We start from the raw sequence: 13,030 nt of genomic DNA, 5'->3' as shown, positions 1-13,030 counted from the left end.
CTAGCCAACTCCTTGCATACAGTCTTCACAAAATTAAACATTGTAAGCACTGATTTGAATTTTAGCTGTAGTAACTTGACAAGTGTTGCCAGAGATATGAAACTGGGCATGTTGTAATCACTTAGGACAAGAATCTGAGAGTAGTGGCATTCGGAGAAAAGAGCATTGATTATATATGCTACTGGGACAATATTATGCAAGAAACACAGACCGGTACAGTTGATTGCCACTGACCACTGATGACAATGATTAACCTTGCACCTAATAACCCTGCACGGCTTTCACTCCGACTCTGCAGACAGTCTGATATATCGAAGGCAACATTTTCCTCCTATCATAGTACACGTGTCAACACACAGAGATGCACATAGACAGACCATAAATAAACAAGGGTTAATAAACCAAAAAAAATAAAAATAATAATAATAATGTCAGCTTCTCTGTTTCAAGTATAGCTTTTGATTTTACCACATAGTTTCCAATTTTATACATACATTCACACATGGTGTGTATGTATGTATAGGAAGGAGGAGAGAAAAGGGAAAAGGGAAAGGAATTATTATCTAATCTCTATTGCAAATCCTAAAAGAATAGGCATGAACTTTTTGATAGGCAATTATTATTCAAGAGTGATGCTTGTGTGATAGAAGACATTATAATACCTGTGATATACACATATGTGTGTACATGTAGAGACAACGTCCTATACTAAGGCCATTCCAACTCCTCAAATTACATGAAACCATGGTGACAAAGTCCATTGGTGATAGGACAACAAACAACAGCATGGCACGCACCACTCTTTGACCCATTAATCATCGTGCACACATCAGCCACAAACCTTGTTATCCGTAAACCGAGATAAGTCTGTCTTGATACTCTGTTCTCTGTAGATTACAGCTCTGTTACATGGTGTTGTGTGGGTCTGTGTGAATGTCAGTGCATTCATAGCTGTTATCCACAATTTAGGGACAGCAGATTGAATGTTATTACATTTCAAATAGGTGATTGCAACAATTCACTTTCTTCTGTTTGCTCTTGATTGTTTCTCTTGGCAGCCTTTTGGCGTCACTAGGACTGTAAATAATGTGGCTTTTCTGTCCTACACACTCATCTGTAACAAACGCATTGCAAAAAAAAAAAAAAAAACTGGGAGGGAGTTCAACCTGCAAAAGATGTAGAATATAGAACAGGAGCCAATACAGACCAGAGCAGGATACCTTCACATAGACTATATGGGGAAGGTTTACATATATTTGCATGCTTATTTCATTGGCTTCCATTTTATTCCCATTATTCCCCCCTCATTTCTCGCCTCCCAGCTCTCCTGTCGCTCTGCCTTTTGTCTGATATCATAAAAAAACTTGTTGTGTCCCACCGTTCCATCACAGTTTTGTCATATTCACACTTCCTTCCTAATTCAACCACCTTTATGGCTCCACTTTCACACTAAATTGCCATTTCTTTGTGTCAATCTTTCATGTCTGCTACACAGCAAGAATGACTTGGCTACATAACAAATGAGAAAACCCTTATGGAAAAGAAAAAAAAAAAGATGGTTGCCTTTTAAAAATGTGGTGAATTTAGAGCAGGTCAATACAATTACTTTTTTTGAAAGGGCCAAATTTGAAAAAAACAAAAATATAGTACCAAGGGGCCAGAACTTTGCTAAGTAGGAATTTAAATAAATATAACACAATTAATGTTTTTAAATTTTCTCCACTTAGAAAAGAAATAATGCATAATAATGCTCCCTTGTAATTTCAGATTAGAGGTAGCTTGTTGTTTTAATAAATACAATGTTGCATTAAATATTTTTTTCATTCATTTGACTGAGTTTTCTCATGCTCTTGCCTCTTGCTTAAACAACCCGAGTACTGTAAAAAAAAAAAAGATAAAACGCACAATGGCCTATTTTCTGACCTATAGCACACATAGGTAAACTTGAAACCTCAAAAATTGTCAACAATGAGCTGTGACTCTGATTTTTCATTATTTAGGTGCTTTCAAATTAAATAGTTGCAACTGAAAATATTATATATTATTATTAATCATTATTCACTTTCAGTTCAACAAGTTTAGTCAACAAGTTTTGAAACACACTTCTGAGGTTTCTAAAACTCAATTATTCAAGTTTATCTAAAGAAGAAAAGTAAAGTATCTCAACAAAACAGTATATTTTGGTTTTCAGAACTGAAGAGTGTGAGTTTGGCTCAAAACTCAAAAAATTCTTGATGTGAGTTGCCTTGAAATTTTGCATTTTCTGAACTTTTTTGTTTTTACAGTGTGATAAAACATTTTATTGAAATAATCGTCTCTATACAAAACAGCAGACAAAACCAATGACTGGGCTCATTCAAAGAAATTGTTTATTTGTATATCTATAAATGATTGAAGAGCCAGATTGAGGTTGTTACAGGGCAAGATTTGATTCCCAGGCTGCCAACTGACTCAGCCTGATTGAGAGGATTGTTGAGAAATGTACTTCTGTGAAAATTACAGTTCATCTATGACACTCAGAATGTAAAGCAAATCTGTAACTGTGTGTGTGTGTGTGTGCTGGTGTGTGCACTGAGTGATCTCCTCCCAGCAGGTGACCATTGAACTCTAAACCTAGTTCCCCTGCTGAGGGAGATGGCAGGGGGGTGAGGTCCACCTCCACGGAGACATGCACCTCCACCCCCATCCCTCCTCCCCACATGGACTCATCCCTCACTCAGGCACTATAAAAAGTCCGCTCTTGCTGAGGTTGTTCAGTCTCGTCAAGAACTCCACCAGGTAAGACAAGCAGCTGCCGTGGCTCTGACTGGAACTCTGACTGTAGAATCGGTAGTCAGATTGGAAAATCTGTTGAAGAACTTCCTCCATATGCGAGAGTGAACTTTCTGCAATCTGTAAACTTTTTTTTACGAAGTTGTGAATTAAACTGGTGCCAAAAACAAGTTTTCTCTGCAGGGAAGAGAAGTTGTGGTGCCATCTTTAAATTGTGATTTTAAGATATTTTGTTTAATTAATTGTAACTATAATTCAGTTTAGCCTGATATTTTAGCAGTTATTTTAATTTCAAGGAGCTCAAGAGATCCCTAAATTTAAACTCTTCTAGACTGAGACTGTGTCAGAGATCAGGGAGATGATTTGCTAATTCTATGACTATGATTTACTGTAAAGCCTGGAGCAGGATTACGTAGCAGTCCAGAGCTAATATGTGTGAGTTGGCTCTCTAATTTGCAGCCATCTCTAATCTACCCAGATTACGTCTCTTTTAATAGGCAGTCGTATGTTAAGTGGCCCTAATCAGGGATGAGTGTGTAGCTTTACCGGTGTGTTAAGGCATTCTTTCTTCTAAGCCTACTGATCTGGCCTGCAATTGCTTCAAGTTATTGGACAAAAGGGTTTCCATTTTAAACTGTATTTTTTGTTAATTTCTTTGAGTAATTTAAATATGTTTTGTTGAAACTTGTACAACTGTGTAGTGAATAATCAATAACTGCTACCACTTTTTCCACTCCAGACCACCATCATGAAATTCGTGGCTCTCGCTCTCGCCCTCCTGCTGGCTGTCGGTGAGTACTGAATGCACTATTTCTTATTTAGGGGAAATACTTACTGTGCATGTATAGCTGTAAATCAGTTTTACACAACATTTGAAATATTTTAAATATACTTTATAATTTAAATGACATTTTAATACTATATTTCTTGATTTACTGTTGCTTTCCCCCCATTCCCATGCTCATTTCTCCATACCACCTCCTTTCCTTTCCTTTTCTTTCCTTTCCTTTCCTTTGCTTTCCTCAGGCTCTCATGCCGCTTCCCTGCAGGCTGATGCACCCTCTGACCTGCAGCACGCCCGTGCTCTTCTGGACATGTTCCTGACTCAGATGAAGGACAGCGCCAACAAAGCCCTGGACCAGCTTGACGACACTGAGTACAGCGAGTACAAGTAAGGCCTCATCAGTCACACTTTGTGTAACTGACACTTGCTCCATCACTGGTTCATTCACCTTTCTCCTTTAGTCACTTTTTACAGTTCTCTACTCACCATTTATTCATTTTACTGTGTTTATTTAGTTGTATTTGTTTTTGTTCTCTCTCAGGGCCACTGTGTCTCAGCGAATTGACAACATCCACAATAATATCAAGAGTTTGCAGGCTTCCATTTCCCCCCTGACTGACAGTTTCTACACCACCGTCGCTGAGGCCACCGCTGAACTCCGTGCCAGTCTCGCAAGTGATATAGATTCACTTAATATTCAGACTGCAGCTGAGCGCCAGCAGCTGAAGGATGTCATTAACAAACACATCGAGGAGTACCGCGCCACTGTGGAGGCCCCCTTCAATGAGTTCCTGGAAAAGGCCAAGCAGGAGGCGGACGCCATGAAGACCAAGCTCCAGCCCATTGTGGAGGATCTGCAGCAGAAGGTGACTACCAACGTCGAAGAGACCAAGAATGCCATGATGCCCATTTTGGAGTCTGTGCGTGTCAAGTTGGGTGAACGTATGGAGGCCCTCAAGGAAGCTGTCTCTCCCTACATCGAGGAATACAAGGACCAGCTTGGTGCCAGCTATACGCAAGCACAGAGCTTCAATGCTGAAGACCTCACCGCCCTGAGGGAGAAGATTGAACCTTTAGCTACAGAAGTCAAGGACAAGCTTAAGGCTATCTTTGAGACCATCGCTGCTACCGTCACCAAGAACTAAATCCTCTCTACCCTGTTCCTGTAACTAAGCCCAACTGCCTGTCTCTCCTAGATCAATTCCACCTTTCTATGCATTCCATCTTTCCTTACATGCATGCACAGACCACCTCTCAAAATGAAGCGGATGCCTAACTGATGCATTTCCTTGTAACAAAAAGGCGGGACTCTTGCTTTCTATCTTCTATGCAAACACCTTACTTCGTGTGCACATGCACAAGCACATGCAAGCAAAGACATACACAGACACATACACACTCAGCACACATATGCTTTGCTCCTCCAATACAGCCAACTGTAGGAATTGTGTAGGAATTGTATGTGAACTATCACAAGTGCCTGAACATCTGTGTAATGATGCTTGTCTGAAAACTGTGCTCTGACGAAATACAGCTCAATAAACATCTGACTGTTTATACTACTTTGCTCTCTGACCCTAAATTGAACAGTGTCACATGCCAGTAGATATTGAAATGTACTGCAATTTATCCTAAATGATCTGTCTGTAATAAGATAAGATGAAATAAGATAAATCTTTAGTAGTTCCACAATGGGGAAATTTGCAGTGTTACAGCAGCAAAGTGGATAGCAAAATAGAATAAGCATCAATAACAACAACATTAACAAGAGGACATATAAAAGATTGAAAAAATATGAATAAGAAGAACCATAAACAACAGTAACAATATAAGCAAAATAAAAAATGAACTGAGTCAACAGTTAAATTTATGGGAGATATTGTTGTAATGATAGTACACCTGAATGAGATACTGATATTACACAGCATTAAATGAAATTAAATGAAATTACATCTGAGTGAACGTTTATATTGCACATTAGTATTAATAGTACAGTCAATTGTCAGTTCCGGTGTGTGTGGTCTACTGAGAATGAAGCAGAATATTGTCGGTAATAATCTATACCAGAAAGCAATTTCATTAAGAAATGAAAAATGAAGCCAAAATTAGAATATACCTATTCTGTCAAAACCAGGTGTTTCCAAACCTTTTCAATAGGTGCACAACAAACCACAGACCCCAGTTGGAGAGGATTTTGTCTTAAGGAATGTCCTATGAGTACTTTTTGTTTTATTTTTGAAGATAATAAAGTCTGCATAGTAAATCTATGATCAAACTAAGGTAATTGTAAATTACAATCAATCAAAACACCCAGCACTATTTCTTCCTTTTTGTTCTTCCAAAAAATGTGATTTAAGTTAAAATATTCAATTCCTCCTTTTGCTGAGCACCTTCAAAAACCCACCCAAGGACCCCCGTTGGCCCCCAGTTTGAAAACCACTGATCTAAACTGTTAAATTGCATAGTGCACTCTAATAGCATGAATAGAGTGGTGCGCCTTCAGCTTCACTGGAGTGTTTTTGACCCCTGTGAGCCTGTAAGGTCGTATCACACAGACGGCACATTGACGGGGGTCATCATTGATCCCAAAGTCCATTGGAAAAGAGCAACATTAATACAATCAGTTCTACTTAGGAGGGACTTCCAATAACATATGAGATATTTGTGCCTGTGGTCCTGAAAGCTGTGATTAATGAGCGGGTTGAGATGTGAACTGGCCTATTGACAAACATAAGCCTTGTCGTGCTTTTATTGGGGAAAAGTCTGCTTTTCTGCTTTGGATCCCTCAGGCTGGATCCCTTCAACACTGTCTCATCATAGATCCCAATGAGGCTACACACACACACACACACACACACACACACACACACACACACACACACACACACACACACACACACACACACAGATACACATCACAACCACAATAGCAAACACTCTCACACTTTAGTCATACCACTTTGATTAATCAATATCATTTTATTTGTATCTTACTTTGAACGTTATGGACTATGGTCAGGTCTTCATGACACACAAAACCTTGCATGACACACACACAAACAAATGCACTTTTAATCTATGGCTCTTTTCACAACAGATTACTCACATTCATTTTGTCACATTGATTTGTCAGTTTAGTTTTCCACTTATCCTGCTTGTGTGTATCTGTTACGCTGTTAAATTTAGTTTGGATTATGTGCTTGTTCTTTCCGTATCCTTTGAGGAGAACAACATTCTCATAATCTTTTTAATTTTTTCTCTTGGATGTCCATTTTGGAGAAGCTACCTAACACAGGCTAAGTGTGTTAGCTAAGACAGCTAACAACTGACAACTGGTGCTTTCAAATGGGGTCATGCTTACCGTGTTTTTCAAGATTAGACACACACATTGTCACTTCACCATGCCGTAATTATGAATTTACGAGTTCCATTTGAATGCAGAAAAAAAGCTGTCTGGTAAAATTAAAGAATGTTAAGTAAAGTGTAACCTTGGATCCTTCTAATGTGCTGTATTATGAAACTGTCATGAAAGCCTTAGTCTAAACACTTAAGACAACCTATCAGGCTTTATGTAACGCTTCTTAGTGAACCCTTTAATGTAGGGAAATATTTTGCTCAGGGTACAAACTTAAGTTTGAAACTTAAGATCGTTTATGCAACTGGGCCAGGATCTTATCAATTTATCTGTCATTGTGAATAAGGACTTGTTTTTAATGACTTGTCTGATCAAATATAATAAATGACTTCATAAATATACCAGAATGTTGCAATTACACCTAACCCAAAATACCCACTGAAGATAGTTTTAGGGGATAACTGACTCTCTAATTAGTATGGTGTTGAAACTGTGCTCCAAGAAAAGTGGCTATGAATAATAAAAGCAGTTTGTTGCTGTCTTCATCTGTCCACACCCAGTAACACTGGCCTGCTTAGGATGTTATTAATGCCCTTCTATTTGGTCAAGACAAGCTCCACTTAAGACTTTAGGCTATAAGAAATAATACAAAATGCAGGCAGTGATTTCTAGATGCTCCATAAAGGTTGTGTGTGTGTGTGTGTGTGTGTGTGTGTGTGTGTGTGTGTGTGTGTGTGTGTGTGTTCACAATTCTTGGGGCAGCATGCATGCATACGTGTGCAGCTGTGATTAGTGCATGTCACTGGCACTATGAGTATTGTAATGGATGAGGCAGGCATGGAGGTCCCCAGTGAGAGTCTCTTGGTGTATAAAACCAGCTTGTTCCTGGACACAAACAGCCACTCGTAACGTTTGGACGTACATCCACCAGAGCAGTGTGTTTGGGCTTGATAAAAACAGGAGTTGCTACTTGTGGTCAGCAGTGGAGTAACAGACCGAAGCGAACTGAAATATCAAGGGAAGAGACAAAATAAAACAGCAGATTCATTCATATTATTTATCTCATAGACGTTCAAATGATGGATGGTAAGTGATGATCAAAATTATCTGAGCTCAACGGAGAAAATATACATTCATGTGTTGATTATTATAGACACAGTCTGGAACAAAAGTTCATCACACGTCTCCTCTCTCCTCCTCAGGTCCTCAGCTGACTCAGAGCTGTGAACTGTCTCTGCCCTGCTGTGCAGACAGGCGGTCACTGACGAGCGCCAAGGCCCCCCAAGTGAGTGGTGTTAGGGTTCAGCTGGAGATGCATGCACTTTGGCAGCAGTTTGACCAGCTGGGCACAGAGATGATTGTTACCAAAGCTGGAAGGTAACAGTAACATTCATATTTATATTCCTCATTACCTTATCTTGCACTTAACTGTTCCGTTTTTCTCTTCGGTCGCTTACTGCATTCTGTTTGTCTACATGTTTACAATTTGCAGGAGGATGTTTCCAACGTTCCAGGTGCAAATCTCCGGGATGGATCCTACTGCCGAATATGTCCTGCTAATGGACTTTATTCCTGTTGATGATAAAAGATACAGGTCAGTCATACAGAGTGAAGTGTGCGGTGTATAGTGTGGAACAGACTGTTACTTTTTAAAACATACGGTAAACCCTGTTAGCTAATTTCTGATCTGGTACTAAGATCACTTTATTCAAGACCGACATTATTTGCAGCTGCAATATTTCTTCAACCCGACTGAAATCACTCTGATTAGAGATTCCACATTAACTGTTAACAAGTAATGGAATGAAAAATACTAATACAATAAAATCTACATTTACATGCTCCAATGCATTTAATCAGAATGTAACTTTCTTGACATACATTAAGTGTGCCTGTTGTGAAGCATCTGATCTGCCAGAAATATAATGGATGAGGTCTTAAATAGTAGGTAGTGATGCTGACAGTGAAATATTGCGATGAACAATGATGAGAGCGACAGATTCTCATCATTTTCACTCCCACATGTTAAAAACAGATCTTATGCAACAAGTATTGGCTTGTAATTGGCAATATTCAAACTTTTCCAGTTTTGATTTTGGTCGATGGTTCGATTTAATCTTCTCCCTCAAACTATTGTCCACTTATAATATGATATAATATAATATTAGATTATAGATAATATTATAATACACACCTGTGTTGGTTCCCTCTCTGCAAACTCTTACTGACCAGTCCTAATGAACATATTTGAAAATAATGTGCATGTGTATCAGATATGCTTTCCATAGCTCATCCTGGCTGGTGGCAGGGCGAGCAGATGTTGTAGCCCCGAGCAGGATGCATTTCCACCCAGACTCACCTGCCTGCGGAGCCCAGTGGATGAAGCAGACCGTGTCCTTTGACACTCTCAAGCTCACCAACAACTTGCTAGATGACAACGGACATGTCAGTTGATGTTTTTAACAACTCTTACATGTTTTTTCTTTTGTAGTTGAAAATGTAGTCTCTGCAAAATGGAGCATATTAATCACAAAAGATGCAAATTATAAGTTCTAGAAGCTTGGAGACGGCAATGATTTAAATCTGAATCTTTAACATATTTACTGAAAGGATTCCATATATTCTCAAATATATGCTTTTTAATGCTTTTACTTTTGAGAGCAGAAAATAAGACCATAGGACTTTTATCATGAAAGAACATACAAGAAATGTGTCTGTTTTGACTTGCTTTTTGCATGTTTTCTCCAACTTCCTCCCTGCCAGATGATATTGAACTCCATGCATCGGTACCAGCCGCGCTTCCATGTGGTGTATGTGGATCCATCTCCCAACAGTCACTTAAATGCACACAGGAACTTCTGCACGTTTTCCTTCCTTGAGACGCGCTTTATGGCTGTCACTGCCTATCAGAACCACAGGGTAGGAAACCAATCAGTAGGCTTCAAACTAAACCTTACCCAGGCCTACTACATGTTCATTTGACACATTTCTATCAAACATATGCATGACACCTTTCTACTAATGATAGAAACTCACCATCACTGTGCATAAACTTACATATTAGGGTACAGTTTATTTGGCTTTTATCTAATTTATTTTAAACCCCCCATGTCACCTTCTCTCTCTCAGATCACCCAGCTAAAAATTGCTAGCAACCCATTTGCTAAAGGATTCAGGACTACAGACCCTCAGGACCGGTGAGTATCTATCAGTCGGGTGAAGGCCTGACTGGATCACAGGGAATCTTTATTGCTGTTATCAGCTGGTGATAAGGCAGCAGCCATGCTGATAGCTAATCTTTGACCTTTGTATGCAAAGGAGGTCCACACATGGCAGGTTGTTGACCATGTACGGTAAAACTGTGAGATATGATTATTGATGGAGTCTGCAGAGCATGTAAACCTGTCCATATGCTTGTGTGATGATATACAGTATCTGCGATTGTGTGTGTCTGTGTGTGTGTTTATGCAGATTGGGTAATTCTGGAACAGTATGGTGTCCACCAGAGGGCAGACCTGAACCCCTTATCACCAAACCTGGAGAGCAGAGATGCTGGGGCTCAAAAACAGCCAGTGAGTATCTGTCTGTATATTATACGACGAGCCGGGTGCAACAACTCAGACTTTTTTCACAGCAGCCATTTTGACATGAAATAATGGTGTAAACACAGGTGTCACCTATTATACTAATTAAAGTTCCATTCCATTCAGGTCAAACAGTCAGAAAAAAGGCTCTGCTATACTAAATGGAACAGGACTTTAATTATTATCATTGGTAACACCAGTGTTTACCCTACTGTTTCATATCAGTATGGCTGCTTTGAACAAGTTCTGTTAATCATGGTCAGTAATTACTGTCTTAATGCTAGTTTTCTTTTTAATATAACACAGAGCTGCAGCTAATGATTATTTTCATTAGCGATTTATCTGTTGATTATTTTCTTGATTAAATTATAAGTTGTTTAGTCTATAAGAAAATGTTGAAATGTTTTGTTTTTATCCACAGTACAAAGATATTCAGTTTTCTGTCATAGAGGACTAAATAAGCCAAAAAAAAAGAAAAAAAAAAAAAAAAGAAGGTGGAATCAGAGAATTTTGACTTTTTTTCTTAAAAACTTACTCAAACAATTAATCATTTATCACATTTGTTGGCAATTAATTTAATGATTGAATATTAGTCGTTAATTAATTGTTGCAGCTCTAATAACACATCTTTGTTCTTATACACATTTTCCACAGAGGGAATTATTATTGTCCTTTGAAGTTTTAATTTGCAATTTTGGCATCAAGTTCTTCTGCAGATGCATAATTTTCTGAATTTGTTGGATATAGTTGCCAATGTGATGCTTCATACAAGAGGTGGGATTAAGGCTGGACAATATATCAATATTAAATCGATACTGTGATATGAGACTTGATATTGGCTTTTTTGGGGGGGGGCGGGGTTATCATTATATTGTGATATGGCATAAATGTTGTCTTTTCCTGGTTTTAAAGGCTGCATTACAGTAAGATTATGTAATTTTCTAAACTTACCAGACTCTTCTAGCTGTTTTATTATTTGCTTTTACCCACTTAGTCATTATAGCCACATTACAGATGATTATTTATCCAAAATCTAATTGTGTTGATATTTTGTTACAACACTAGATTATTTTATTATTTTACAGAATTTGTGTGTGTGTGTGTGTGTGTGTGTGTGTGTGTGTGTGTGGAGTAATAGACTTGATATTTATATGTCATATTGAACAGCCCTTGGTGGTGTTAAAAAAAAAAATCTCAAACACAGGTCAAATCTTTATATTTAAGAAGCTGGAACAAATTAACTTCTGAAAATTTTCCTTGAAAAATGACTGAAACTAAATAGTTTGGGATGATTTTTTTTTCATCTAATCAATTAATTGTTGCAGCTCTAGAGATATTGATCAATCTGGATGGGTTAATAGACAGAGTCTGATGATTTGAATCAGCAGTGGGCTAATGATGTAGATTTGATAGATAGAGGATACATCAAATTGGGCCTATAAGTGTCGATCAGTACCTGTCCAACTGTGTTCTCCTGCATCCTCAGGACAGGAGGACCAATTCCCGTTGTCTGTGGAGCAGTGTGGACTTTTCCCCCACTGTAAAGACTCTGTGGGACTTGCTGTGGAGAAGAAAGATGGACACAGTATATTAGCATCTGCTTCGTTCCTCCCAATTCCTTCCTACTGGGACTGTCCGGGGCCATCTCAAGAGAGAGGTAGACTGACATAAGGAAGGAGAAGCAAACTGATTGAACTTTGAATCAAATCTGACTTACTGCTCATTTGATATCATACAACTTTATTATGTGTTTTATAATAAATGTCTAAAGTTTGTGGTCTCCCTCATAAATTTAAATTATAGGGATTCAATACATAATGCAAGCGTTCCATCAAAATGAAAACGGCAATGGCAATAAAATAATAGATTTCCAGCAGTGATACTACATATATAATACCATAGCACACAGGAGCATGCAGAAACACAGTAAGGTACTGTAGATTATAGCAATAATACATCACAGACATAGAAAAATAAAAATATCAGAACCCCACAAACTCACAGTTGAGAACGACAAACACAGTATAGTAAGTAAGTAATATTATTGAAATCACATGGTAACCTCTCGTTATGACATTTGTACTACTGCAATGCATCAGTGTGTTGTCTGAGATAATAAAATTACATTCTGAAAACTTCGTGTCTGATTTTTCCTAATTTTTTTAATAGTAACAGTTTAGAATAATGTAGACTTGGCTGCTGATGTTCTGAATGAAGCAAGTCGCGAAGCCTCAAATGCTATTTTGATTGAGGAATGTAAATCCCTGTGATCCTCGAAGCAATCGCGGTGAAAACTTCATTACCCAGAATGCGGAGTGTCCCAGTGTTATTTCCTGGAGAAACAACGAGGGCCATGACACGGCTACGTCTTCAAATTAAAAGACGTTATAAAAAACGATGTTCTAATTCTTTATTTGTGAATGTAACATACCACATTTTATTGCTTTTATTGCTGGTTTTCACTAAAGAAAAATTAGCCCATAAAGACAAACTACCTCCATTCAGATTGGTTTGAGTTGTAGTAGTTACCACTTT

General features: G+C 38.3%; 2 protein-coding genes across 2 annotated transcripts; both read left to right on the top strand.

Annotated features, from left to right (window-relative positions):
- The first annotated feature begins 2,683 nt into the window (after positions 1–2,683).
- LOC146328222 (apolipoprotein A-I-like) lies at positions 2,684–5,118 on the top strand. The gene is made up of 4 exons (XM_084717098.1): positions 2,684–2,778; positions 3,512–3,563; positions 3,799–3,943; positions 4,098–5,118. Exons 2-4 carry the CDS (start codon positions 3,521–3,523, stop codon positions 4,699–4,701), a joined length of 792 nt encoding a protein of 263 aa, XP_084573224.1. The 5' UTR covers positions 2,684–2,778; positions 3,512–3,520; the 3' UTR covers positions 4,702–5,118.
- Positions 5,119–7,660: 2,542 nt separating this feature from the next.
- LOC146328221 (T-box transcription factor TBX1) lies at positions 7,661–12,588 on the top strand. Its single transcript, XM_084716365.1, has 7 exons — positions 7,661–8,288; positions 8,404–8,505; positions 9,185–9,356; positions 9,675–9,830; positions 10,041–10,108; positions 10,383–10,483; positions 11,982–12,588. Exons 1-7 carry the CDS (start codon positions 8,224–8,226, stop codon positions 12,164–12,166), a joined length of 849 nt encoding a protein of 282 aa, XP_084572491.1. The 5' UTR covers positions 7,661–8,223; the 3' UTR covers positions 12,167–12,588.
- The last annotated feature ends 442 nt before the right edge of the window (positions 12,589–13,030 follow it).

This window comes from Lutjanus erythropterus, chromosome 4 (genome assembly GCF_056507025.1).
Source record: "Lutjanus erythropterus isolate fLutEry1 chromosome 4, fLutEry1.hap2, whole genome shotgun sequence".
In the NCBI taxonomy this organism is placed as follows: Eukaryota; Metazoa; Chordata; class Actinopteri; order Lutjaniformes; family Lutjanidae; genus Lutjanus; species Lutjanus erythropterus.
The sequence above is the reverse complement of the archived record's forward strand: the minus strand, read 5'-3'. Positions and strand labels throughout refer to the sequence as shown.